Here is a 25,981-nt window from a genome sequence, read left to right on the forward strand (position 1 = left end):
TACAATATTAATAATAAATTCTAAAATGAAATGTTTAGTCAGAATTGCAAAGAAAGAGACATGACATTTCGTGTGTTTCACTTATCTAACAAAGAAAACAAAGAAAATAAAAGATAAGACAAAATAAATGAATACCTCAAAGAAGAAGAAGAACAAAAAAAAAAACAACACACAACAATTTCAATTTACTAATCTAATAGTATAGCGCCTAGTGCTGTGGTGGAAGGATGGAGAAAAGGTATTTTATTTCAGACATTTGTTAAAGATAAAATATAAACTACAAAAAGGTAATGAAAATAGACAATTGTGCTTATTTTACACGAGATACAAACGAGTTGAAACTTGTTTTTACCATCACTTTAAATTCCAACATCCTCTCTGGTCATGTAACACATTATTTTGTTGCGTTATACTGATAATGTTTCCATTGTATATCTCAATTAACAGCATTTTAGGCAAAAAAACAAAACTACTATAATTAAAGGTCTTATTGATAACATTTTAACATAGACAAATCATTTTAAATAAATAATACATCCACAGAGCTTTTAGAAATGTGCCAAATAAAAGTATTGCTTTTTCTAAAAACAATGATTGTGAATTAATCACTTAAAAAATGTTGGCAGGTCCAAAATTAATGTTTTGTTTGTCTCTGTGGAAGATATCTGACATTTGGTTCCCACTTCTAACAAGGTGTGACATCTAGTGGCTGAATGTTATCAATAGCACCTTTAAATCAAAGACCTGAAGACAAGATAATTAAGAAGACAGACAACTGTGTAAAAATATGAACCTGAAATTGCTCTAATGCATCTTTTCTATAGTAAATTACCATCTTTGCTCATATATCAAACATGCATCTTCACATTTGGGGTGTTGGAAAAACTGGAGACTGGAGACATGGACATTGCAACAATTCATTTATTCTTGTAACAAAATGATTTAAGAACAACAAAACTTAAAGTAAGTTGCTGTTAGATCAAACACACCCCACCCTCACCAAACCAAATCCCAAAACCTCACAATGTTTTTGATATACATAAAATAAAAGGAAAATAATGTTCAACAGGAAACTTGGTTTATTTACAGGTCTAACTCAGTTGTGGAAATATTAAAACCTTGGAGCACCATAGTCATCAGGCATCCGTTCAATATTGTACCTGTTTGAAAAAACAAAAATCAGAAAACAATCAGTAGGCTATAGCTGTGTTTTTGATGAAGCTGGTACTGAGTCCAGAAAGAAAAAAAAATAACGTTTTATGAAAAAAGAAAACGCACATAAAAAGCTACCATATATTTAAAGCAAATGTTGGGAATAGTGTTACCTGTGGTTTGAGATGTACATGATGGGAACCCCGGGGATCTTCCTGATTCTTCTCTTTAGATCTCTGTCCACAGTGGCCAGGATGTAACACTTGTGCTGTGGAAATATATTTATGTTATTCATATCTACCCTTCTGTGCAAAAATCTACACAGTGTAAAATGACATACATTTACCTACTATAATGATATGACGACTCATTTTAAATGTTATTTATTACATCTGTGCTTTTCCTGCTATGACGAGCCAAAATGTGTGACAAAGGCCTATTACTCAACATATTGTGGCGTTAACGTCATGGCATTCCATTACATGTATGTATAGCTACATGTTTATATTAAAGCATATTACCTGTGTTACCCTTTGGACCAAACAGTCATCGGCATATGTTCCCTTGTGTGTGCATGGCAGGCGCTCAAACCTTGGATCCTTGGCTATCCTGCAAAAACAAAACAGGAAATAATGTAATTAGATATAATAACTTAGAAATAGAATATGTTCATGCGCCCAGCGCCTTTATATATTCAGCTTGTACCTGAGTGCGACTCTGTACTTCATTCCAAGCTTTTCAATCTCAGCCATCACACAGTCTGTGATACATGGGATACCTGGATTGGATGATAATAAACATTATGAATCATTATATATAATAATTAGATTGGAAAAAGGGTTATTGTCCTCATTCATATTTACCACATGGCTATATTATACTTACATTTTGCGTACAGACAATCCATCATAGACTGAACAATGTCCAGTTTGGCCTTGATGGAGAAGTTGATGAAATTGGTGTCGACCAGAATGTGGTATGGTGGACCAAGCTGAGTATTGTACTGGAAGAACAGGCATGATGGGTACTTTGCCCTGCACAAATAGTTAAAATAAATCCCGTTAAGGAGCCATCCACCACAAGTTCTTCATCTACAAATTCAAGCTCTTGACTTACACTTCTCTCTCCTTAAGCGCTGAGGGATCTTTCTTCTTTTTCTCTTTGGTTTTAGCCCGGTCTTTCTCTTTTCTACAAAACAAATAAGGAGTTATAGTTCTTGCACAGACCTTTAAGATCCCCACATTAAACTACTACATGTTTTGTTAAGATGGACAGAGCTATAACAAATAAGTTGTTTAAACCAAAGGTGACTTTTGCTAGAAAACAAAGAGCAATTATTAAAACTCACATTCTATTATCTTTCAGATTGATCATTCTCTTCATTGCGGCAAACTTCTTGGTTTTCTGCTTCCCCTAGAATGAACAAGTTAAAAAAACACAGAAATTGATTACAACCAAGATATCACCTACAAAAGTGCATATCAACAAACTGGATGGTCTGCAGGACAGATAATAATGCACACAGTGCACTTTCATAGACTAAGCTACTGGAGTTACCCTGCACTATACTCATTTTTAACAGTCTCTTCTGCACTATATTCACTTTTTTTTAATAGTCGTGTATCACAGCTGTTACCCTGCACTATATTCAGTTTTAACAGTTTTCTTTATCTCCTTGTATTTCTACATCTGGTATATGTTTTTTTACTTTGTACTTTGCACTACTAACTTTTTTACCAACATGTTTTGCACTATGGAACTGTGATGCTGGAAACTTGAATTTCCCTCAGGATCAGTAAAGTTACTATCTATCTATCTATCTATCTATCTATATCATGTTATATAGCAGGAGTGGACATTGTTGATGTTGGTGGAGGGTCTGAGTCCACCTCACAACACAAGATCTTTCTTTACTGAAACAAAACCCCGTCTCCACATCTAACTTTTAATCATAGGAAAACTAAAACTAAACTTTAGTGTCATTATTGAAGCTGTTCTTTAGGTAGGATGTTGATTTATAAAGCTACAGAGGATAACCTGAGCTTACTTTACGTTAGGCGCTAGGCTAATTTAGCTCAGTGGCTTGCCTGCTAAAAAAAAAAAGCTTCAACGTCAAATTAATAATATACAAAACAGCGTGCTTTAACGGATAGCAATCATCAAGACACCCGTGGTGTACCTAGACTTGTAACATAGTTAAAGAAGACATACCATGGTGTAAATGTGAGACCACAGATCTGAGCTCTACTTCTCCTCGTGTGTACGATGCGCTTACTGGATGACGTAATCAAAATTCGACACATTTCTGCGCATTCTGTTCCGGTTGCTAAGCGCTAAGCTAATGCCCAACAGACGAAGGTAGCTGCAGCGCTTCATATCATATGCATTTGCTTTGTGTAGCCGTGTTACTGCTAAGCTGTTGTCTTCTGAACGTGTTGTTAGTGTGCATGTGTGTAAGCAGTCATGTGAAGGAGACGAGCTGCTGCTGAGATATTCCGCTGACATTTGTCGGATAACTTGGCTAAGCTAGCTGTTAGCATCGTTAGCTGGTTAACTGATGCTACTGTAGCTGACAGGTGTAGCCTTCAGCTTTACCTGGCTCCTCCAGGTGACAATAGAAAGGAGAGAGCTGGTGATATTGCAGTAGCAGCTGACCGTTTGGATGAGTTATTGAATTAGCAAGCTAACTATATGTGGTGGTTCATAACTGTGGCAGTGGCATTTAATGACACTTGAGCTGACACGTCTAGACAGCTTATCATTATCATCATCATCATTAGCTGCACTGTTGTTGTTGTTGTTGTTGGATGGGATTTAAAGTGGTTTCTTTGACTATTCTTTAGCCAAGTTGTTCATGCATATGTCAGTGCTGTGGATTACATGTAATGTTATTCTCCCTTCAGCCAACACTTCTCCAAGGTGACACTTAAATATATTCATGCTTTTTTGGCAGAGCAGTTCAGAGTTAAACTCATCCTAATGTCCCATCTGTTTGTCCAATGTTCCTCATTAGAATATATTTGTTGAGTATTTTTGGTCTAGCTGTTTTGAGCCTAAGCAGTTTCTCTCTAATTGTAGGAAACTTGACAAGCCCCCTTTTGTGAGTGGCAGTTTTCCTCTGAGCATTGAGGGGTCTGAGTGAAGGCTGAAATATGCTGCTGTAGCTGACAGGTGTAGCCTTCAGCTTTACCTGGCTCCTCCAAGTGGCAATAGACTGGAGAGAGATGATGATATTACAGTTAGTTTGGTTTATATTTCAAGTACCTGTCCGGTAACTAAAGCTGAGTTATTTAATTAGCTGTGTGGTGGTTCATAACAGTGGCAGTGGATGACATTTAGAAACGATATGACACCTGAGCTAACACGTATAGACAGCTTATCATGATCAGTACCATCATCATAAGAATAGAATAGAATAGAATAGAAAGCTTTATTGTCATCGTATTAAATACAACGTGATTCACATTTGCCAATTCTGGTCAGTGCTTTAAAATAAATACTTGACAAGACTAAACGAGGCAGATTAAAACATATAACAGGTAAAACACACACAGTTATAAAGCAAATAAAACAGGTAAAGTAGATGTAATAAATAAATATAAACAGAAGTGTTACACTAGAAGTATAAAATATAAAAATAGATGTAATGTAAACAGAGGTAATTGCACTTGTAAAATAGGTAGTATAGATGTAATTAATAAAATGTAAACAAAGGTAGTTGCACTTGAGGTGTATATTGCATTAGTTGCACTATTGTTGTTGTTGTTGGATGGGATTTAAAGTGGTTAAACTTTGACAGTTTCTCTGTTTGCTAAACAGGGGCTTGGGGAGAGTGTTGTTATGACCATCCTTTAGCCAAGTTGTTCATGCATATTTCAGTGCTGTGGATTACATGTAATGTCATTTGGAAACAATATGACACCTGAGCTAAGACGTCTAGAGAGCTTATCATTATCAGTAGCATCATCATTAGCTGCACTGTTGTTGTTGTTGTTGTTGTTGTTGTTGGATGGGATTTAAAGTGGTTTCTTTGACTTTGACAAACAGGGTGGCTTGGGAGAATGTTATGACCATTCTTTAGCCAAGTTGTTCATGCATATTTCAGTGCTGTGGATTACATTGAATGTTATTCTCCCACCAGCCAACACTTCTCCAAGGTGACAGATAAGTAACTGTCCGGTAACCAAAGCATGACCGTTTGGATGAGTTATTTAACTAGCTATATGTAGTGGTTCAACAGTGGCAGCAGATGACATTTGGAAACGATATGACACCTGAGCTGACACGTCTAGACAGCTTATCATTATCAGTACCATCATCATCATCATTAGCTGCACTGTAGTTGTTGTTGTTGTTGTTGTTGGATGGTATTTAAAGTGGTTTCTTTGACTTGGGAGAAACAGGGGCTTGGGAGAGTGTTATGACCATTCTTTAGCGAAGTTGTCCATGCATATTTCAGTGCTGTGGATTACATGTAGTGTTGTTCTCCCATCAGCCAACACTTCTCCAAGGTGACACTTAAATATTCATGCTTTCTCTGGCAGAGCAAAAACTCATCCTAGGCGTACTAATGTCCCATCTGTTTGTCCCATGTTCCTCATTAGAATATATTTGTTGAAAACTAGCTGTTTTGAGCCTAAGCAGTTTCTCTCTAATTGTAGGAAACTTGACAAGCCCCCCTTGTGAGTGGCAGTTTTCCTCTGAGCACGGAGGGGTCTGAGTGAAGGCTGAAAGATGGTCTGATGGACCGCCGCTTCTTCCTGACCTTCCTCTTCTGCTCAGTGTCGTGGATCTTCTTCTGGGAAGTGCGCTGGAAGAAAGGAAAAGAGAGTCAGATTGAGGAATGGCTCCAAGGACATAGCCTCTCTCAATACAAGCACTTATTTGAAGGTCAGTGGCTTACAGTCATCTTCATTTGAGATTCACATGACCGTTGCAGCAGCTTAGAAATTTTGGTTGATAGTCTAATCCTGGGTGAAGTAAGCAGGTGTATCTTCAGTGACCTGCACAAGGACACTTCTGCAAGATTACCTGAAACTTTCTGGTTTGGATTGTTTCTCCAATCATGAGTTTATCCACCACCTTCAGAGCTTTTGCAGAAATACCAGGGATACATGTCATATTTAACTGGACTTTAACTATGTTTAATGCAAGGAGATTGTGCTGCTTATTTCTTTGACCCTGGTCATTTTTTTGAACACAGAATATTCAGGCTTATGAGATGCATGTGGCATGCACGGACAATCAGCACAGGCTTAAATACTCTTTATAATAGACTTTAATCAGCATTTAAGCCTGTACTGGGGCATTGCTGATGCTGATTTGTTGGCTGGTATGTGTCCGGGGGATTTTTATGTACTGTTCATGTGTCATCCAGATGTACAGACACTGGAGGAACTGAGTCTGAGTGCACTGAGTCGTCTGGAAGAGGTGGTGAAGGAACAGCAGCTCTGGAGGGAGATTGCAGAGGCCCACATCCAGCTGCTCCGAGACTTTGCCTTCCAGGAGTGGCTTTGCTCCCAGAACCTGGGGCACTATTACCATTCGTAAGCAAAGAAAGGTCTTAACTTTAACATGAGCGGTTTTCATTTTTCGGAAACGATTACTTTTTGGCATGTCATAAATGCAGATATATCCCAGCATAGTTTCATTTTTTTTATGTCTTGAATTAGTTATGTTTCATGGTCATGTTTTATGCTGGTTAACACAGGCTATATTTATTTACGTCCACTTGAGGGCAGCCTCTCCATTCATGACTGGCTGAGTTTGCTGACACTTGAGCTGTGAAGGCTGCAGTGTTTCAGAGGGTCACTGCAGTAAAAAGTATTCTTTAGAGACCGTTTGTGTGAGACCCTGCAGCAATGCAGGTGTGCATGTGCGTTGAGTGCTTTCTCTATTGATGCAGTCAGAACCAACCGGCTATGATAAATAGTTATTGCATTATCAAAATGTTGCCTCAGTTAACAAGGTCAACTGTGTTTCTCAAATACATAGTCATCATGTCATAGTCCTCATGTTTTTAAGGAAAACAGTTTGATGTTTCTAAAGGGACACAGTGTCCCATTTCTGAAGGTCATGACTGTCATGCTATCGCTGCCTCCCATTTGCATTTTGATCGACTGGACTTTAAACCTTTATTGATAACATAATTATGACAGAGCTGCAATTCAGTAACCGTGTAGTAACAGAAGATGATCTTTGCACTCAATTGTCTCTCATTACTTCTCAGATAAATAGTGTAGTAATAGTTTTTTCTTTTCATTATTACAGTAATAATTAATCACAAACACAATGTAGATAAGGAACCACGCCACACACTGTGAACTGGATGCAGCAGCATGCTAAATAAATTCACATTTTGCATGGCATTAGATAAATAAAAGCAATGTCAGATACTTCAGCTTTGTTGAAAAGTGTCTTGTTGCCAAAGAAAATTGACAATTGGAAAAAGACACTTTTATTTTTCTGAAAATTGTGTTTGTTAATAACTAAAATTTGTGTTAATACTGCTTGAACATTTTCGTCTTATTTCAGCAATTATTTGGATAATATTGTGTGCTAGTAATATTGGCAATGATAACCACACTATGAATGCTAAGCATTTTCCTCTGCTGTGCTTATCTAGACCTTTGCATGTAATAAAGCTTTACGGCTTTAATCTGAAGTCTTTTGGTAAAGCCAGATGAAACATGCCACACCGTCTCACTCCCTGTTGACATAACTGACGAGTTTAGCTGATAACATTGATTTTAAGCTTGTACAGTTTTGCACAAAAACTAGTGTTTGTTTTGTGTGTGGGGACAGCCCGTCGTGTGCAGTCAGCAGTCTAGGTCAATAGACAGGGAGTTAGCATTCCTGGTAGGGTTGTATTTCTAAAGGCTGTACTTTTAAAGTTATTAAGCACTGCTACCACTCCTTTTTCAATTATCTACTTCATATATTTTCACTTTTGCTTTCCCTGCAGCCTGAAGAAGTTTCGTTGTATGAATCTGGATGATCTGTCTCAGTTTGACAGTCACCTGCAGTTGTCTATAGCTGCCTACTACGAAGACTACATAAAGTTGTCTACCGGCATCAAGATCCTCCAGAACACCAGGGGGAGTCGTGACCAGGACTACGAGATCCGGCTGGTGCACAGCCTTGCTGTGAGGCGTCTGAATGAGAAGTGGACAATTGGTGAGATCCTGATCATTTTCTGCCCTTTAGACTTGTTTTTAGTTTGGGTTGATTTCCACAGCTGCAGAGTCTTAAGAGGCATTTAGATACAAGACGTAAACATAAGATGGATTGTAATGCTGGTAAGTGTTGCTAAGTGCTTTCTCAAGTGTTGTTATTACAAGAGTTGCATATCTTTTGAATCTAGCTGAAGTGTTGTAATGGAGAAGTTCCGTGTTGCTTCAGCTCTGTGTACAGCCTAACATTTGTTTATTTTTCTGTCTTTTTCTCTCTCATATAAACACAGTATTCCCTCCAATTGAGGATAAATGTAGGGTAATATAAAACAAATAAATGTGTTACTTTATAGCATTCCTAATGCATTACCATAACGCTTGTTACCTTGGTATTCTTGCCCCAGGGTATGGATTTAAATGTCCATATACCAAAGCTCAAAACTGGCCACATTTCTTTGCACCTGTTGTTGCTTTATTTGACAGGACACCATGTAGAATATACTGGTGCTGACGTCCAATCTGGGGTTACATATAAAAACAATATCTTAAGAAGAAAAGAAAGTAAAACTATCACCATTTAACCTGCTGACTCAGACCAGGAAGTGTGTATTGTCTTCATTTTAATTATTCACTGGCACAATGTCCCTTTGTTTTCAGCGGGAGCTCTCATATTTGGCTGTACTGTGGCACTGTGCTTCTTGATAAGGGACCTCATGTTTTACGTGATTGGTGAGTCCAGTGTTAGCTGTTTTGATTGGGGTGTGGGCTGATATGGCTGGTGCTTGCATTGCTGCTACATGACTCCTACTTTCTCTTTTTGCAAGCACCGTGAAGCGGCACTACCGGTTTTACAAATTGCTTTGTAGTATTTATAGCTCAAGGACTTGTTAAAGTAACCTTTGTCAAACTTTAAGCTCTGCTCTGTTTTAGTGGGGAATCAACTTATTTCATAACCAAATAAATACCTGTCTCCTGTGCTTCTTCCCTTCTTACGGTAGGTGGAATTACTGTTTCCATCATAGCGTTTGTCTTCACCATCAAGTTCCTCTGCGAGCTTGCAGCGAGGGTTGTCAGCTTCCTGCAGAATGAGGATCCAGGGCGACGCGGTGACCGGAGCATCTACGACTATGTCCGGGGCAACTACCTGGACCCACGTTCCTGCAAGGTGTCTTGGGATTGGAAGGAACCGCAGGAAGTGGGGCAGACTATGAGCTTCAGAGTCCAGGTGATGATTGATTCCCTAATGGGCCGAAGCTGAAGATGTGCTGTACCTCTTTTTTTTCTAGTCCAATTGACCTTCTAACAAGTGGCTAATGCATGCAGCAGTGTCGAGAATATTTGGTCAGCAAAACTATATGAACAAATGTCAAATTGACCTGTGTGGTCTCTTTTGTTCTTCTGTCTTCTCAGCTCTTCTATAAAAACGGCCAGCCTTTTCCGGCCCACCGGCCTGTGGGGCTGAGGGTCAACATCACCCACATCGAACTGGCTCTGGACATCCCTGTCACACAGGAGGTTCTGCAAGAACCAGAGTCCAATGTAGTGAAAATGGCCTTCACAGTGCGCAAGGCTGGACGCTATGAGGTGGCTGTGAAGCTGGGTGGCCTCAATGTGGCCTACAGCCCTTATTACAAGATATTTCAGCCAGGTATTACCACTGTGTGTGTGTTTTAGATCCAACCTGCAGTTTGCTGTATAATTATTAGGGCTGTCAATCGGTTAGAATTGTTAATCACGATTAATCGCAAATCTAATTTTTAACTGTTCAAAATGTACCTTAAAGGGTGATTTGTAAAGTATTTAATACTCTTATCAACATGGGAATGGGCAAATATGCTGCTTTATGAAAATGTATGTATATATATATATTATTTTAAATCAATTAACCACACAAAGAAACCCTCACAGGTACTGCATTTAGCATAAAAAATATGCTCAAATCATAACATGGTAAACTGAGACCCAACAGGCAACAACAGCTGTCAGTGTGCTGACTTGACTATGACTTGCCACGAACATCATGTGATTATCATAAAGTGGGCATGTCTGTAAAGGGGAGACTCGTGGGTATCCGTAGAACCCTTTTTCATTCACATATCTTGAAGTCAGAGGTCAAGGGACCCCTTTGAAAATGGCCATGCCAGTTTATACTCGCCAAAATTTAGCGTATGTTTGGAGCGTTTAACCTCCTTCACGACAAGCTGACATGTCATGGTTGGTACCAATGGATTCTTTAGGTTTTTCTAGTTTCATATGATGCCAGTATCTTCACTCTAGCTTTAAAACTGATCACGAGTTACGTTAATACGTTAAATAAATTAGTGGTTTTAAAACGAATTTGCGTAAACGTGTTATCGCGTTAACTTTGACAGCCCTAACAATTATTGATTTGACTAGTTTTTTTTTTATTGCTGATTGAGTATTTTTCTATTCTTTTGTTCCCTTCAGGTACAGTTGTCCCATCCAAAACCAAGATAGCCTACCACTTCTCCACCCTGGTGCTAACAAACGGCCAGCAGCACACTTTGCAGATTGAGCCCAGGGACGAGTATGGAAACCCCACCAGTAACTCCACATCTCTCACAGATGAAGCCAACTACAGCGTCCATGTGCACTCTGTAAGGGATCAAACCCCTTTTTCTATCATCCATTATACTGTAATTTTAAGATTTACTTCTTGATTATGACTGTAAAAATGAAAGCCAGCACTTTTTTTCACCCTTCTGTTCCCAATTGCGCAGTCCACTAGGTTTACAGCGTAGCAGAACGAGTTCTGAGCTGGGATTCATTTTAGTTTTTCTGTTCTTGCAGCTGGGCACTGTGGATGATGACAGTGTGGATGAGCACTACAGTAAGTCAGTGTCACTCAACAAGCAGCAGTGCCAGGTTCTGCTGAGACTGACTCTGAGGAAGACAGGCTGTTTCAGGGCCCGCATCTCCTACAAGGACCAGCCGCTCAGCAATGGGGAATTTGACATTATTGTTCTCAGTGGTGAGCAGCTGGAACATACACTACTATAGAAGCTTTTCTTTGCCTGTTTTTCAAAGCCTAATACTCATATTCTCATTGCATATTACAGAGAATGAGAAGACCTGTGTGGAGAAGAACGTGTCCACTCCAGGCATAAGTATCTACTTTGAGGCATACCTTTACAGCAATGGGAACTACAGTTCTTCATGGCAGTTACCAGCCTCCTCTTTGCTGGCCCCCCAGAGGAGGCCCTCCATGGGAGAAGAGGAGGATGAGCATGACTCTCCTGTGGAGGGACAACCTGAGAAGGTCAAGAAACCAAAAAAGGTCTACTGTTACATATCGCCAAAGGTAAGTGGCCAGCATATAATAGTTAATTAGTGGGGGTTTTTCTTCTTCAACTTATGAAGAAGTACACTGACCTGGACTTCTATGTCCAACAGCAACTATCCGTGAAGGAGTTCTACCTGAAAATTATTCCGTGGCGCCTTTTCACCTTTCGAGTATGTCCAGGAACGAAGGTAAGCAGAAGTGATGTCACAAAAACCCAGAAGAACAGGCCTATTTGATTTGATTTGATTTGATTTGATTTGATTTGATTTGATTTGATTTGATTTGATTTGATTTGATTTGACAAGCAAACCGTTATCTTCTGCTCTCTTTTCAGTTCACCTATCATGGTCCTGACCCGATTCACAAGTACCTAACTCTAGTGGTGGATGATGGGATACAGCCTCCTGTGGAGCTCAGCTGCAAAGACAGGAACATCATGACTGCCACCTTCATTCGCTTCCTGCACAAGAACATTGGTTTGTTTCAGTCTAATGTGTTTGTCTTGAGCTGCACTTAGTAAATAACTGTCTTTTGTGGAGACTGTAGCAGTAATTTGATGGTGTTGTCCACAGGTGGCTCTGAAACGTTCCAAGACAAGGTGAACTTCTTTCAACGTGAACTCAGGCACATCCACTCCAAGAGACCTCGTACCAAGACCTGCCTAAAAATCACCCGACACACCATTCTGGACTCAGTGAGTGCTGCCTTACTGCAATATAAAGCTGTTTCGTAAGTAGGCTTGTAATCTTGACAATCACTCTCATCTGTCTGTCCCTCTTGCTGTTGCTCAGTCCCTGAAGGCTACCAGGAACTTCTCGGTGTCGGACTGGAGTAAGAACTTTGAGGTCGTGTTTCAGGATGAGGAAGGTAAACAAAACATCTGAATATAGCTGAGTGTGATTCATGGTGTCTTCAGTCTGTGTTAAGTTTATGAGTTCTAATCTAGTGTTGAACATTTTTGCTGTTGCAGAAAGCACTTAAACCCCAAAAGGTTTTGAAATGACATCAGAATGAAAGTTGCAGACACAGTACGGTGCAAACCGCTTATATTGATCACGGTTACAGTGATCAACCGCTTATATATATCCGGCAGCTCATGCAGATCAGCGCCGTCTCCCTCCGTTTGCCGTTCATCTGCATGTTCGCTCGCGATGCAGAGCCGGCCAAAAAACGGCAATGCCTCACCCTTGGTGAGGGAAAAGGCAGAAGAATCGGTATTGAGCCAGTAAATAGCAAAGCTGTCCGTTCTATAAACTTCATGTCATAAATATACAAATGTCAAGTAGATAGTAATCTGTATGAGAAATGAAGCACAACAACAAAAATTCTGTTGTAATAATCATCCGCCTTAACGATCAATTTGACCAGAACAGACGTGATCACTATAAGCGGTTTCCACTGTAATTCATTAAGGTGACCACACTGCTTAAACTTTTGACATTTCTCTGCAGCTCTGGACTGGGGCGGGCCTCGCAGGGAGTGGTTTGAGCTGGTGTGTAAAACACTCTTTGACACCACCAACCAGCTGTTCACCCGCTTCAGCGACAACAACCAGGGCCTGGTAAGTTTGTCTTTTTAAAAACTTCGACATTTAAGACCACTTAAGGATGCTTAGTGTCCTCTTAAACTACATGCAGTTTAAGAAATAAGAGCGCATTCATCTTAATTTTTTCCAGGTTCACCCAAACGCTGACCGGCCACCTCACCTGCGTCTAAAGATGTATGAGTTTGCAGGGCGCGTCGTGGGGAAGTGCCTGTATGAGTCTGCTCTGGGTGGGGCCTACAAACAGCTGGTCCGAGCTCGCTTTACGCGTTCCTTCTTGGCCCAGATCATTGGCCTCAGGATGAACTACAAGGTATGAAACACAGTACATTCTCACAGAAAACACTCGGACATTGGAGGGTCATGTTTTGATTGTTTACCCTCCGGTGTCAGCTGGACTGTCTCATCACTTTAACATTCCTCACAAAGCCAAGAAACCTGATTTGTTTCTTGGCATGATTGATTTCATGGAGAACAAGCCAGCGTGTTTTGCTGTTTGTCCAACTTCCTAAGATTTGAAAGCTGAGAACTAAAGCCGACCCAATCATCTTTTTTATCCCCGCACCGAGCCGATGAAATACCCTGTTTATTTAAAAACGTCATTTTCCTGTGTTTTCGTTTTATTTTTCCACACGCAGTACTTCGAGACAGATGACCAGGAGTTCTACAAAACTAAAGTCTGCTTCATCCTAAACAATGACGTGAGTGAAATGGATTTGGTGTTCGCCGAGGAGAAGTACAGCAAGTCAGGACAGCTGGAGAAGGTGAGGCAACACTTTGGAGAGGAACCTCCCCTTTTATCCCCTGATGTAATTTCACAGGAGATAGGAGCAATAAACCAAACAAAAGAAACCATATTGCTCGTTTGGCAAGCGTTTCTCTTATAAAGAGGTGGGAGCGGTGAGTTTACATAAAGGTGGACGGGTGGAGTTTGGCATCTGTGGACCTTTTTAAACTTTGTTACTCAGTTATAAAATACCACAAAATAACTGTCTGTGGAACTCCCCGTGGTGAGTTCAACCTACTTCTTTTTAATTAGATACGTATGTATTGCTCCAAACTGTATTAGATTAATTGCGCATGTACACTAATGCTGTGCGTGACAGCCAAACAAACACATGTTAGACCTGTATATTTTACCAGTCAAGAAAGTTCCTGAACTTTTTTTATATATATATATTTTGCGTGACACTTATATCCTGCCACGTGTTCTGTTGCAGGTGGTGGAGCTGATATCCGGGGGAGCTCAGATCGCTGTTAACAATGAAAACAAGATGCATTATCTCAACCTGCTGGCCCAGTACAGGCTGGCCAGCCAGGTGAGAGATGAGGTGGAACACTTCCTGAAAGGTGAGGAAACTAGCACAGCTGCAGTCTGACATTTTTTTATTTTTTTTGCCAGTTCCTTTTGTTTTGAGTTCTCCGGTAATGTGCACGTAATTAGTGTAATTTCCTGATCAATTGCAGGTTTGAACGAACTGGTTCCAGAAAACCTGCTAGCCATATTTGATGAGAATGAGTTGGAGGTATGTTTGTTGATTCTATTAAAATCCTGTTGATGTTTAAAACACTGCCGGGTAATTGTAATTTGTTTTCCTTTTAATCTCTTCACAGCTGTTGATGTGCGGCACCGGTGATATTAACGTGCAGGACTTCAAGGCCCACGCTGTGATTGTCGGAGGATCTTGGCACTTCAGAGAGAAAGTACGTAATGGGAACTCTCTGTCTCGGTTTTCTTCCAACCACTGATCAAAAAATGTCTGAGCATGTTGACTTTTCTGCTCCCGCAGGTGATGAAGTGGTTCTGGGCCGTGGTGTCCAGCTTCACCCAGGAGGAGTTGGCTCGTCTGCTGCAGTTCACCACCGGCTCCTCTCAGCTTCCCCCTGGCGGATTCAACACCCTTTGCCCCTCCTTCCAGATCATTGCTGCCCCCACACACAGCACCTTGCCCACTGCACACACGTGGTGAGTAGAAAAAACACAGGTAGATTTACTTACAGGATGAGACTTGAGGCTTTAGGGATGGCAGTCTGTTAATAGATTGCTCCGGTCCAGACCAGTGGGCAACCTCCGGGTCTGAAAAGTGAAGCCAGTGTGAAAGTGCTTTAAACCTGAATTCTTTCTAATAGCCAGCAGGGGGCGACTCCTCTGATTGTATAGAAGTCTATGAGAAAATGACCCTTCTTCTCACTTGATTTATTACCTCAGTAAACATTGTAAACATGAGTTTATGGTCTCAATCGCTAGTTTCAAGTCTTCTTCGATACAGCGTGATGTTCATTTAGTAAATTATGGTCCCATTTAGAGTGAAATAGACCATAAAGCAGGGGATGCTTAAGGGCGTGGCTACCTTGTGATTGACGCGTCGTTACCATGGCGGTCTGGGTGTTGTCCGTGTTTACAACTTCACCCCTTTCACAGTGTGTTTTCAGTTAAAGAAAATTAATTTGAACATTTTGGTCCCCTAAAAATGTCTCTCTCTGTGGTCCAATTTTCTGTCTAGTTTTAACCAGCTGTGCCTCCCTACCTACGACTCCTACGAGGAACTGCACAAGATGTTGAAGCTGGCCATCAGTGAGGGCAGCGAGGGCTTCGGTATGCTCTGACTCCCCCGTCACTGCCACTGTGGTTCCACCTGTACAAGAGGAGACCAGCACTGCCCCACTCCAGTGCGCCGGTTTCCTGCATTCATCTGCATTCAACAGTGGGCTTCTTGGCAGAGAATCACCTATAAACACTCTCTCAGGATGAGAGGGCGTTACAGGAAGTCCCAGAAGGCTGTCCTGAAACTGGAACTCAGTCATATGAACTCTAGAGCTACTGTATGTATATAAAATATCTCGCTTTTGTAAAAAAAAAAAAAAAACGAAGGAAACCAGGAACTGCTGAAAAAGGTGAAGTTTGGGCTAGTTGTATTTCTTAATGCTAAAGTTTGCTTAGTTTTATATGTTCGAAAGACAAATGCTAGAGCGAAGGCCTTGAGTATTACTTTATAACTGCTTGTTTTGCATTTTGCAAACTGAGGAACATTTAAAGTGCAACAGCGGGCCTACATGTGATGTGGGTGACATCTACAGCACTTTGGCCTTAATCGATCAGGGACTGATGTGTGTTTGTAAATATATAATAATATCACTCTTTTATTCCAATACTTGTAAATACTAGTGTGTATACATAGGTTTTCATCTCGTTACCTTTTTTCGGTTTGACATTTAAGGAGAAGGGATTTCTTTATTGTTGCACGTTTTGATGGGTTGACAGTTTATATAATTTCTATAAGCTTTTTTTTTTCTCTCTCTCTCAGAAATAATGGGTTTTAAAAGAAGCCAAGTAATTTCTATTGTTTATACATGTTTTTAACTTATTGAGTTTTGGAAGAAAAAAAAATATTTGTGTTGACCCATACTGTTGAAAATTTTGTCTGGAGTGTTTTTGTTATGTTTTATAACCTGCCTTATTGGTGCCCTTTGCCTCTGATTGTATCCAGAGAGGTGCTTAGGTGAGCGAAGCATAGTCGACAATAGTAGGTATATAATGGCATTTCTACTAGTACATGCAGGGGTCACTGTGGATGTTTGAGGAAGCACATATATAACAAACATTTTGTTATATATGCAGTGCCCTTTTTACTTTTTCATTCACAGCCTTTTATAGGTTTACCTCAGAATCTCCCTTTCATCCTCTGACACAGGTGCATTCACATCCAGTTAGTTCATAGCTGCCTCCTTCCAGTCCCGTAACCTTTAGCCATATTGCCCACATCTTCAGTAAACTGGAGCATTATATCAATGGAGAGCATGTCCCTGTTTTGTTTCTGTTTGTTATTGTAAAACTATTTATTTTGAATGCTGTTAGTATTGTTAATATCATGAGCCAACAGAGTTGTTTTTCCTGTTCATTATTGTGTAGCAATTCCTTTGCTGTTCCAGAGTTTACATGTTCAGTAGCCATATTGTACTAGTGTGTGCCGCCAGTCAGAGTGTTTGTAGGAAAATTCATGTTTAGACTCAAAAAGACAGAAACGTTAATGGATGATTCATCTCAATAGTATTATCGTTTTAATATATGTTCACCACAGAGCACTCTGGGTCCAGCGTCACTCCTCACATTATTCTCCCCGTCGGCAGTAAAAAAAAAAAAGTTTGACTCGGCCACTAAGAGATTTAACTGCATTCTTGTTGAATGGCAAAAGATGTAACGTTTTGACTGTACTCGCAGCAGGTTGGGATTTATTGCGTTGGCTCATCAGAGTCACCGCAGTGTCCACTTGGGATCTGATGTGCATTTGTTTGTGCTTTAGCAGGCCTTTTACAGTGTTGAGAGGTTTAGAAGAGGGTTTGTTTGGGTTGTGCAATGTTGACCTGATGTACTGAGAACAGTGGGGAGAAAAAAGTGCTTATGAAAATGTTTCATTAAGGGTGTGTTATCAACACCAGTACCAATGTCTGATATCATATTTACCAGAAAGTAAAAAGTAGTTTAAGCATTACACGTGTTAGTTGTTCCATTAGATATGACCATTATAAACAAATATGAAGGAGGTCTGTCCTGTAGTTTTATGTTTTCTAGATTAATGTTTTTGCTTTTCATGAGCATCTACTACTCTGTTTTATGTTTGTTTCTGGGTTAGATGAGTGTGACTTTTAGCGATGTAGATATTGTGAAATATAAGCTTCTGATTTTGAAGCCGGGATACTTTTTTCTTTTCTTTTTTTAACTGCAAGCGTCTGTTGACGAATGTTTGAGATTCTCTGCACTGCAGGTCCTTTTGTTTATGGGAATAAAAAATGACGGACTGAATTGTTATCTCCTTGTCTCACTTATTGTGCATCATATTTGGATTGTGTTAAGCAGTGTGATTACACACTCTTTTTATTTACACTTTCAAAACTGGATTTGGACTCAGAGAAGGCTTCTGATGCTGAACGTGCAGACTAGTGGTTCCTAAACTGGGGTCCGAAAATTGCCAAGGAGTACTTTGAAAGGTGGTCCAAAGGTGTTCTCAACATAATGAAGGTTCACAGTGTTTTTGCCTTTACTCAGGGTTAAGAACAGAAGATGTATGGCTCGACTTGTCATCACTGGTAACACTATTTTCTTATTCTTTACCTTTATTTCAACAGGAGGTCCCATTGAGATAAAAACAAATTCTTTTACAAGAGAGACCTGGCCAAGGAAGCAGCCATACAAAATCACAACATGATATACAATTCACATAAAACTGAAGAACAGCTGTGGCCTCTCAAAAAAAACAACCACATTCTTTATGATGCACTTGAATTCATCAGGGGATATGAATGTTTCTCATTTTAAGTGTTTGTAAATCATTCCATGCCCAAGATGCATAGTAGGAAAATGCCGTTTTCCCGGGGTACATTAAAAAGTAAAACAAATAATTAATAAATGGGACATTTTCTTTAATTAAAAGAGAGCCTACATTTTTTTTATCAGATTATTTTATAATCATATGAATACATATTAAGACATTATTTGTTTATTTCCTTTCTTGGCCAGCAGAGTTCATGTTTCAGACACAAGGGGGCAGTGGCTCTACATGTGACATCAACAGATGCTTCTTCTGCTGTCATCCCTCAGGACAGGACAGTTTAGCAGCAGTAAATGATGAGGAGCTTTCCTGTCTTCAGCTGACCCTCCACCACTTTCAGCCTTCAACACAGAGAGTATCCCCTCCACTACAGACATTTCTCATTTCTCCACACATACAATACATACCTCACCAACACATGAAAACAAACACAGTTCGTGTCAGCTGAAGACTTAATGAAATCAATCTTTTGAGAGCTCTGCTGTGTATGAAATGTGATAACACACCCAACTGAAAAACAAGTCCTCCCTTTCCTTTCACGATATGGAGATGGTGGCATGACTGACAGCCATATCAGCACAAGATGTGAAGGTTGCATTGACTGAATGTTTGCTTCCTGAGTCATACAGTGTCTGATAATGGATTTTTTAAAAAATTGCTTTGTTGTGGTCATGCAGGCCCCACGGCCCTCCACGCTATACACACCCACGTGTTCTTGGCGTGTCTCCTCACACTGTGGTCTGAACACTATCAGGAGCAGGCTGAACGGCATCTTGAAGTACTTGGAGGCAGGAGTCCAGTTATTTGGTCTTGGCATGCACCTGTGGATTTGCATAATGGACTCTCTCTCAAATTTCCCCCAGGAATGCTTTGCTAAAGAGGGACCACAAATCAGAAAGTCATCCTCTGGCGCTCGCTAAGAGTAATGTACCATGTTGGAACGCTTGTCCTTCCCCAAGAGAACCTGTGGGAGATCGCTCAACAACAATGGTGCGCATTTTTGTAAATTCATCTGATGATACTAATTCCCAGGGAAAACATGTTTCTCTGACAAATTTTCCATGTACTATTCCATAAACATCTCCAGACCTGCTCGGTTTTTTGGGGGTTCGGGGGTTGCCAAGTTCCTGGGTGAGCCAATTTATGGGTGGTTCTCCTCAACCAAAGAATTCACATGATCGAAAATACAGTGCCTCATTTCCCATCTCTGAGTCAGACACCCTGCCTCTCAGGAGATGTCCATCAGTTTCTCCGATCAGAGATAATTGTCCGCAGACAGTGATCTCCACAGGGCAGAGAACCCAAATGTGGCACGCCTTAAGTATCTTTAGATCTTGACCGCTCCATCCCTCCTTCCTGCTAAACAGCCATGGGGTTGTCTGCTTCCCATTCCGACATGCAGGTCCTCATTACCTGATTGGATGCCACTGATTAACTGCCAACTGGATTGGCTGCAGGTATTCATCGATGATTGGGCCGATTTTAGAGGCCAATCTTAATCAGGGTTGTTGAAGGACAGGAGAGCATCGCTCCAGCGGCAGCAGAGTCTGGATTGAAGTGCTCCCCATGGAAGTTTACCCTTCACTGCGGAGTGTTCTGACTTCATGTTTCATGCGAAAAGGTCCTTCAGGCCTCGGCCCAAACACTGGCAAACATCAGGCCTCTGTATGGAAGCATGCAAAAGAAGAGTTCGCTTGCTCCTTTCACTAAGATGACTTTTGGCGTTTTTAGGGGAATTTCTGCCTCATCCGTGTCTTCTTCAGTCGCCCTATCAGGGTCTTAAAGTGGCAGTAGGCAGAATATTTTTGGCATCATTGGGCAAAAAATCCATAATAACCTTTCAGCATATTGTAATTCAAGTGTTCTGAGAGATAACTAGACTTCTGCACCTCCTCATGGCTCTGTTTTCAGGCTTTAAAAAATCTATCTGTCCATTATGGGAGACTTTGGCGAATCACAGGTCATTTCAGAGAGAGAGCGTTCCTATTGGCTGTGCTCCAGCTGGTGGGCGGTGCTTGGTATCTCCTCAACTGATCTCAACATGGCTGTCACAAACTTTCTCATTTTACAGCTAAACAATACACTACAAGATGTTTCTGAAATTTGAGGTGAGAAATAGGCATTACAGTAACAGAATGTTGATTCATACAGACGTAGGCAAAATTGTTGGTACCCTTCCGTTAAAGAAAGAAAAACCCACAATGGTCACTGAAATAACTTGAAACTGACAAAAGTAATAATAAATAAAAATTTACTGAAAATTAACTAATGAAAATCAGCTATTGTTTTTGAATTGTGGTTCAGCAGAATCATTTAAAAAAAACAACTAATGAAACTGGCCTGGACAAAAATGATGGTACCCTTAACTTAATATTTAGTTGCACAACCTTTTGAGGCAATCACTGCAATCAAGTGATTTCTGTAACTCTCAATGAGACTTCTGCACCTGTCGACAGGTATGTTGGCCCACTCCTCGTGAGCAAACTGCTCCAGCTGTCTCAGGTTTGAAGGGTGCCTTCTCCAGACTGCATGTTTCAGCTCCTTCCACAGATGTTCAATAGGATTTAGATCCGGGCTCATAGAAGGCCACTTCAGAATAGTCCAATGCTTTGTTCTTAGCCATTCTTGGGTGTTTTTAGCTGTGTTTTGGGTCATTATCCTGTTTGAGGACCCATGACCTGCAACTGAGACCAAGCTTTCTGACACTGGGCAGCACATTTCGCTCCAGAATGCCTTTCATTGCACCCTGCACAGATTCAAGACACCCTGTGCCAGATGCAACAAAGCAGCCCCATAACATAACCGAGCCTCCTCCATGTTTCACATTAGGTACAGTGTTCTTTTCTTTGGATGCTTCATCTCTTCGTCTGTGAACATAGAGCTGATGTGACTTGCCAAAAAGCTTGTCAATATGCATTTTGGCAAATTCCAGTCTCGCTTTTTTATGATTTGGTGTCCTCCTGGGTTGTCTTCCATTAAGTCTACTTTGGCTCAAACAGTGACGGATGGTGCGATCTGACACTGATGTACCTTGACCTTGGAGTTCACCTCTAATCTCTTTGGAAGTTGTTCTGGGCTCTTTGGTTACCATTCGTATTATCCGTCTCTTCAATATGTCATCAATTTTCCCCTTGCGGCCACGTCCAGGGAGGTTGGCTACAGTCCCATGGACCTTAAACTTCTGAATAATATGAGCAGCTGTAGTCACAGGAACATCAAGCTGCTTGGAGATGGTCTTATAGCCTTTACCTTTAACATGAAGGTCTATAATGTTCTTTCTGATCTCCTGAGACAACTCTCTCCTTAGCTTTCTGTGGTCCATGTTCAGTGTGGTACACACCATGATACCAAACAGCACAGTGACTACTTTTCACCCTTTAAATAGGCAGACTGACTGATTACAAGTTTGAAGATACCTGTGATGCTAATTACAGGACACACCTTAGTTTAATATGTCCCTATGGTCACATTATTTTACATCTTTTCTAGGGGTACCATCATTTTTGTCCAGGTCAGTTTCATTAGTTTGTTTTTTAAAATGATTCTGTTGAACCACAATTCAAAAACAATATCTGATTTTCATTAGTTCATTTTCAGTGAATTTTTATTTATTATTACTTTTGTCAGTTTCAAGTTATTTCAGTGACCATTGTGGGTTTTTCTTTCTTTAACGGAATTGTACCAACAACTTTGCCTACGTCTGTATTTAATCAATGCTGCCTAGTTTGACCATTTGGTCGAAGTTCGCGAGTGATTGACAGCTGCTCAGAGGCAAGGCTCCAGCTCAGCTCTGATTGGTTGTTTCCCTCCGGTCTGTGAATTCTTGCAGATGCCGTTAGGAGCACAGGAGAACAGAGAGGTACATGATTCTTTTCAGATTACCTGTCTCATGCACTACTGTCAGGATATAGTGACCGTTTTATAAAAATTACTTTTTATAATCATATTTGCTCCATTTCTACCCACTGCTTTATCTGGCTTCCTTTATGGCCGGTGACAGTGTGGTTCTGCAGTCGACATTGTTGAGGATTACGGGGAAACGGCTATGAGAAATGCGCATCACAGCGATGACAATAGTCTGGCAACTAAGCGCAGCAAAGGAATGTATGGATGGGATGCTGCTGCTGATTAAAGAGAATTTCCCCCTCCATCTCTTGATATTTCACAGATTCTCTGTTGCTCCTATCAATCCTCTGTGATTTAAGCGCTGAGACCCGGCTCTCAACACCCGAGCCGGGATGCTGCGAGTCCAGCCATCTACAAGCAGCCACACATAGATGAAAAAGACCTCGCATTCCTCTATAAGAAACAGGACCGCCGACACATGTTTTGTTTTGAAAATGATATAAACGTCCATACGCACAGCTGAGGTCAGACAAGCAGGAGCTTACAGCCACAAGCGGTCTTGAAAAACTGCAAGCGTGGAGATTAAGTGTCCCCTTGCTGATGGCTGTCCATGTTTTATATGATGTTGGAGAGGGGCTATTGATTCATGGGGTTAGTTGTCCTGCTGGGATTTGCAGCTGTTTTATATTCGGTGTGTCGGGAAACATTGCAGTCCTTATATTTCCTCTGTGAAGACAGCGCCTCTGATGTAGACCGTCCCGCCGTTTGACAAACACCTCTGTGCCGCTCCGCCCTTGTTGTCAGGTATGAATAGGCTGTGAAGTGAGATTCATCCTGATGTCTGCCTGTAAGTGTGCGTGAAATATCTCAATAACTATTTCATAGATTGCTATGAAATTTTAAACAGGCATTCATGGTCCCCAGAGGATTAATCCTACACTGACTTCAGTGATCCTCATACAGACATTTGTTGTCCTCAGAGAATGAATCCTACAGACTTTGTTGATCCCCTGACCTTTCCTGTAGCACTACCAGCTGGTCCAGGTTTTCACTTATCCTCTGAGATACCTCAACATTTATCAGATAGACTGGCACCACATTTTGTACAGACATTCATTGTTCCCAGAGGATGACGTTTAATCCCTTTCCTTGACTTTTCCTGTGGCTCCACCATGAGATTTTGTGTGAAATGTGGCAGCGACTATTGGATGGATTGCTGTGGATTTTGTCACAGATATTAATGTCCCTGATTGTTTGATCTAGTGCCGTCATCAGGTCAACATTTTAATTTGTCCAACACTGTGGTTTATGACCAAATACCTGCAAAACTAATAACAATCCCATAAGTATCAGATGTACTACATCAGTGGTTTCCAACCTGGGGTCCACCTCCGGGCACCAAAGATCACGGGGGGTGCGCCAGGGACTGTCTGCTCTGAGGTTGTCAAAATTAGATTTGAAAAAGATATCATTTTTCGACTTAGTAGGCCACATTCTTTTTGAACCCAGTATTTCTGCACAGTTGTATATAAAGATTAGGCTAGACTAATATTATTAGTAAGCCTACTATACTTGTAGAATTAGATTCCAGTGGCGGCTGTGTAGGATTGTTTTCGACTCATGATCCAAACATTTCCAATAACTCTAGAGCGTTGTAAAGTCGAAATACTCTGCTTCAATCCATAATTGTTGGCATTTAGCCTTTCAAAAACAACATTTTCACTGAGGTAAAAAAACAAACTATTTGGTCTCCCGCCTGCAAAGCTTTTCTTGGATACAAGCTGAGTAGGTTGGTAACCGCTGTACTACATCATACTTGCTGAATATGAAGAGAGTAGTATGCTGAGCATTTAGCTCAAAGCAATGCTGTGTGCCTATAAGTACGGCCTCACAACGCCGCTAGCCCAGCTGTAGAGTCTTTAGTCTTGTCTGCCCGTCTCCTCATAAACGTCCCCATGTCAAATTGTCCCTTTAACTGTACATGCATGTAAAATGCTTCAAACAGTTCCTGAACCGTGGAGAAGATCAGCGTGGTTTACAACACATTCATGTGGTGTGATAAAAAGCTGCATAGCTATGGCTCAGGGTCAGCACCAAAGTCACTATCATTAATCCTGACTCCCATGAATAGAAAAATAAGCAAGTTGTGATGGGATGCTCGCCACCCTGAGGGTCTTGAAATGTGCCAAACGCCTGGTTGGCACTGGCCAGTAATGAGGCTGGCACTGGCCTTCTTTCCAACCACAGTCGCTCTAAGCCAGTAAAGAGCTCCAGGCCACTGGGTTGATCCTGAGCACTGTGAGACCAGGCTCTGTCTCCGAGAAAATCCTGCTCAACAGAGTGGCCACATGGACTGAGCCAGGATGCTGCGTTTGTGGCGCTGTCCAGCGTCAAGTAACCATAAACATATGGAGATTCAAAGAGTGTCATAGATTTAAATACTTTGTGTTTGTGTTTCTTAACAAGCCCAATGTTTCTAAATTACCTTCCTGCTGTGCATGAACTTAACAAAGTAGCTAGACCTGGAGTATCCCACACCACAATACCTAAGGCTCAGCATTTATGAATGAATCACTGTGCTGGTCTGCGGTTTGGGCCAAACCACAATAATGTGGAAGGTACAAGTCATCACAGAGTTTGTCAACTCAGAGGGGAATTCACTCACTCATACTTTCTCCAGTTAGAGGATGAGGTTTTTAAATGAGTTTCACTGACCACAGCCGTACAACCACAACAAAAGGCACATCTGGCCGGCACATTTGCCATCTCCTTTTGTGTACAGATCAGCGATGGCCGGCTTACTGTGTGTTTACAGTGCAGCAGAGCCACATGTCACCTCTAACTTCACTTAACTGTGAAGCCCAGTCTGTTGTGAGTTTGACAGCAGCATCAAAGACAGGATGTTAATAGGATTTTGCATTCATGTGCACGTTTAGCTTGGCTCCGAGACGCTGGTGTGTGAGTCTAGTTTGGCACCACACGCCTCACTACATACTGTTAAATTTACTCAAGGGCAACTGCCAGTGAGTTAGAGGTGTGGATGAAAGAAAAGAGACATACAGCACACCTGCTGGAAACTGCTGATTGAGGGGAAGCGTGTTCCTGTGCGCTGCCAAATCATCCCGAGTAGAGATGGTCGGCACGGTAGGGACCACCCCAGTGAGGGAGGGTACAGGGCGAGGCTCTGTTCGGACTGACAGGAAGATTGACTGCATCCTATCAGCCGCTGCTTCCAGAAGGTGTCCACCTCTCAGTTTAGATGATGGCAAGCTGCCGTCTAAACCCTTTGAAAAAGTGTGTTTTCAGCCTGATTTCCTTTCAGCTATGCTCTCAGATTCACATGACTCCTCTGGACAGTCACTGCTGCATGTACAAGTCAGACTATGTAATCATGAGGAATAAGCTACACAACATGATATTTTCCACAAATGGTTTCTCCTGCAGCTCCCCGTCCTCATAAAGTTATCAGGTTCCAGGTGTGAGGCAGCCCGAAGAGGACATGATGTAACTCATCCAGGCTCCCCTCAGCTTTCCGTGTTAGCATTGTGGGTCATGGCAGGAGTCCCTTCCTGTTTAAGGGTGTCAGCCACCCAACGGGATGATGAGGATACCATCCAGGACGCTCCGGGGAGGACGT

General features: G+C 41.2%; 2 protein-coding genes across 8 annotated transcripts; one reads left to right on the top strand and one right to left on the bottom strand.

Moving 5' to 3' along the window:
• Positions 1 to 905: 905 nt before the first annotated feature.
• Positions 906 to 3,432, bottom strand: fcf1 (FCF1 rRNA-processing protein). The gene is made up of 8 exons (XM_074609730.1): positions 3,364 to 3,432; positions 2,501 to 2,565; positions 2,269 to 2,340; positions 2,038 to 2,186; positions 1,858 to 1,930; positions 1,674 to 1,761; positions 1,326 to 1,420; positions 906 to 1,160 (listed from the first exon to the last, which is right to left on the bottom strand). The coding sequence occupies exons 1-8, from the start codon at positions 3,364 to 3,366 to the stop codon at positions 1,112 to 1,114; spliced, it is 594 nt and encodes a 197-aa protein (XP_074465831.1). The 5' UTR covers positions 3,367 to 3,432; the 3' UTR covers positions 906 to 1,111.
• arel1 (apoptosis resistant E3 ubiquitin protein ligase 1) lies at positions 3,394 to 17,972 on the top strand. Of its 7 annotated transcripts, none has more exons than XM_074609724.1 (22): positions 3,394 to 3,510; positions 5,814 to 6,042; positions 6,530 to 6,698; positions 8,117 to 8,328; positions 8,982 to 9,053; positions 9,323 to 9,549; positions 9,735 to 9,972; positions 10,773 to 10,942; positions 11,136 to 11,316; positions 11,405 to 11,646; positions 11,739 to 11,816; positions 11,963 to 12,104; positions 12,201 to 12,322; positions 12,420 to 12,495; positions 13,080 to 13,189; positions 13,305 to 13,484; positions 13,810 to 13,935; positions 14,392 to 14,521; positions 14,639 to 14,697; positions 14,786 to 14,875; positions 14,962 to 15,137; positions 15,676 to 17,972. In XM_074609724.1, the coding sequence occupies exons 2-22, from the start codon at positions 5,895 to 5,897 to the stop codon at positions 15,776 to 15,778; spliced, it is 3,051 nt and encodes a 1,016-aa protein (XP_074465825.1). In that variant the 5' UTR covers positions 3,394 to 3,510; positions 5,814 to 5,894; the 3' UTR covers positions 15,779 to 17,972. The 7 variants fall into 7 exon arrangements, with proteins under 7 accessions (XP_074465825.1, XP_074465823.1, XP_074465827.1 ...); XM_074609722.1 differs by having other exon boundaries at positions 8,982 to 9,052; positions 9,319 to 9,549; XM_074609726.1 differs by lacking the exons at positions 5,814 to 6,042; positions 6,530 to 6,698 and having other exon boundaries at positions 3,419 to 3,510.
• Positions 17,973 to 25,981: the final 8,009 nt, after the last annotated feature.

The sequence above is a fragment of the Sebastes fasciatus genome, chromosome 15, assembly GCF_043250625.1.
Source record: "Sebastes fasciatus isolate fSebFas1 chromosome 15, fSebFas1.pri, whole genome shotgun sequence".
Classification (NCBI taxonomy): Eukaryota; Metazoa; Chordata; class Actinopteri; order Perciformes; family Sebastidae; genus Sebastes; species Sebastes fasciatus.

Excerpts from the sequence above, each read along its gene's own strand:
- arel1 (XM_074609722.1), top strand. The coding sequence starts at position 5,895 with ATGGACCGCCGCTTCTTCCTGACCTTCCTCTTCTGCTCAGTGTCGTGG. Across the intron at positions 13,190-13,304 it reads GCGACAACAACCAGGGCCTG|GTTCACCCAAACGCTGACCG; the intron begins GTAAGTTTGTCT and ends AATTTTTTCCAG. Across the intron at positions 13,485-13,809 it reads GCCTCAGGATGAACTACAAG|TACTTCGAGACAGATGACCA; the intron begins GTATGAAACACA and ends TTCCACACGCAG.
- fcf1 (XM_074609730.1), bottom strand. Across the intron at positions 1,931-2,037 it reads GGATTGTCTGTACGCAAAAT|GTATCCCATGTATCACAGAC; the intron begins GTAAGTATAATA and ends CATCCAATCCAG. Across the intron at positions 1,161-1,325 it reads ATGTACATCTCAAACCACAG|GTACAATATTGAACGGATGC; the intron begins GTAACACTATTC and ends TTTTTCAAACAG.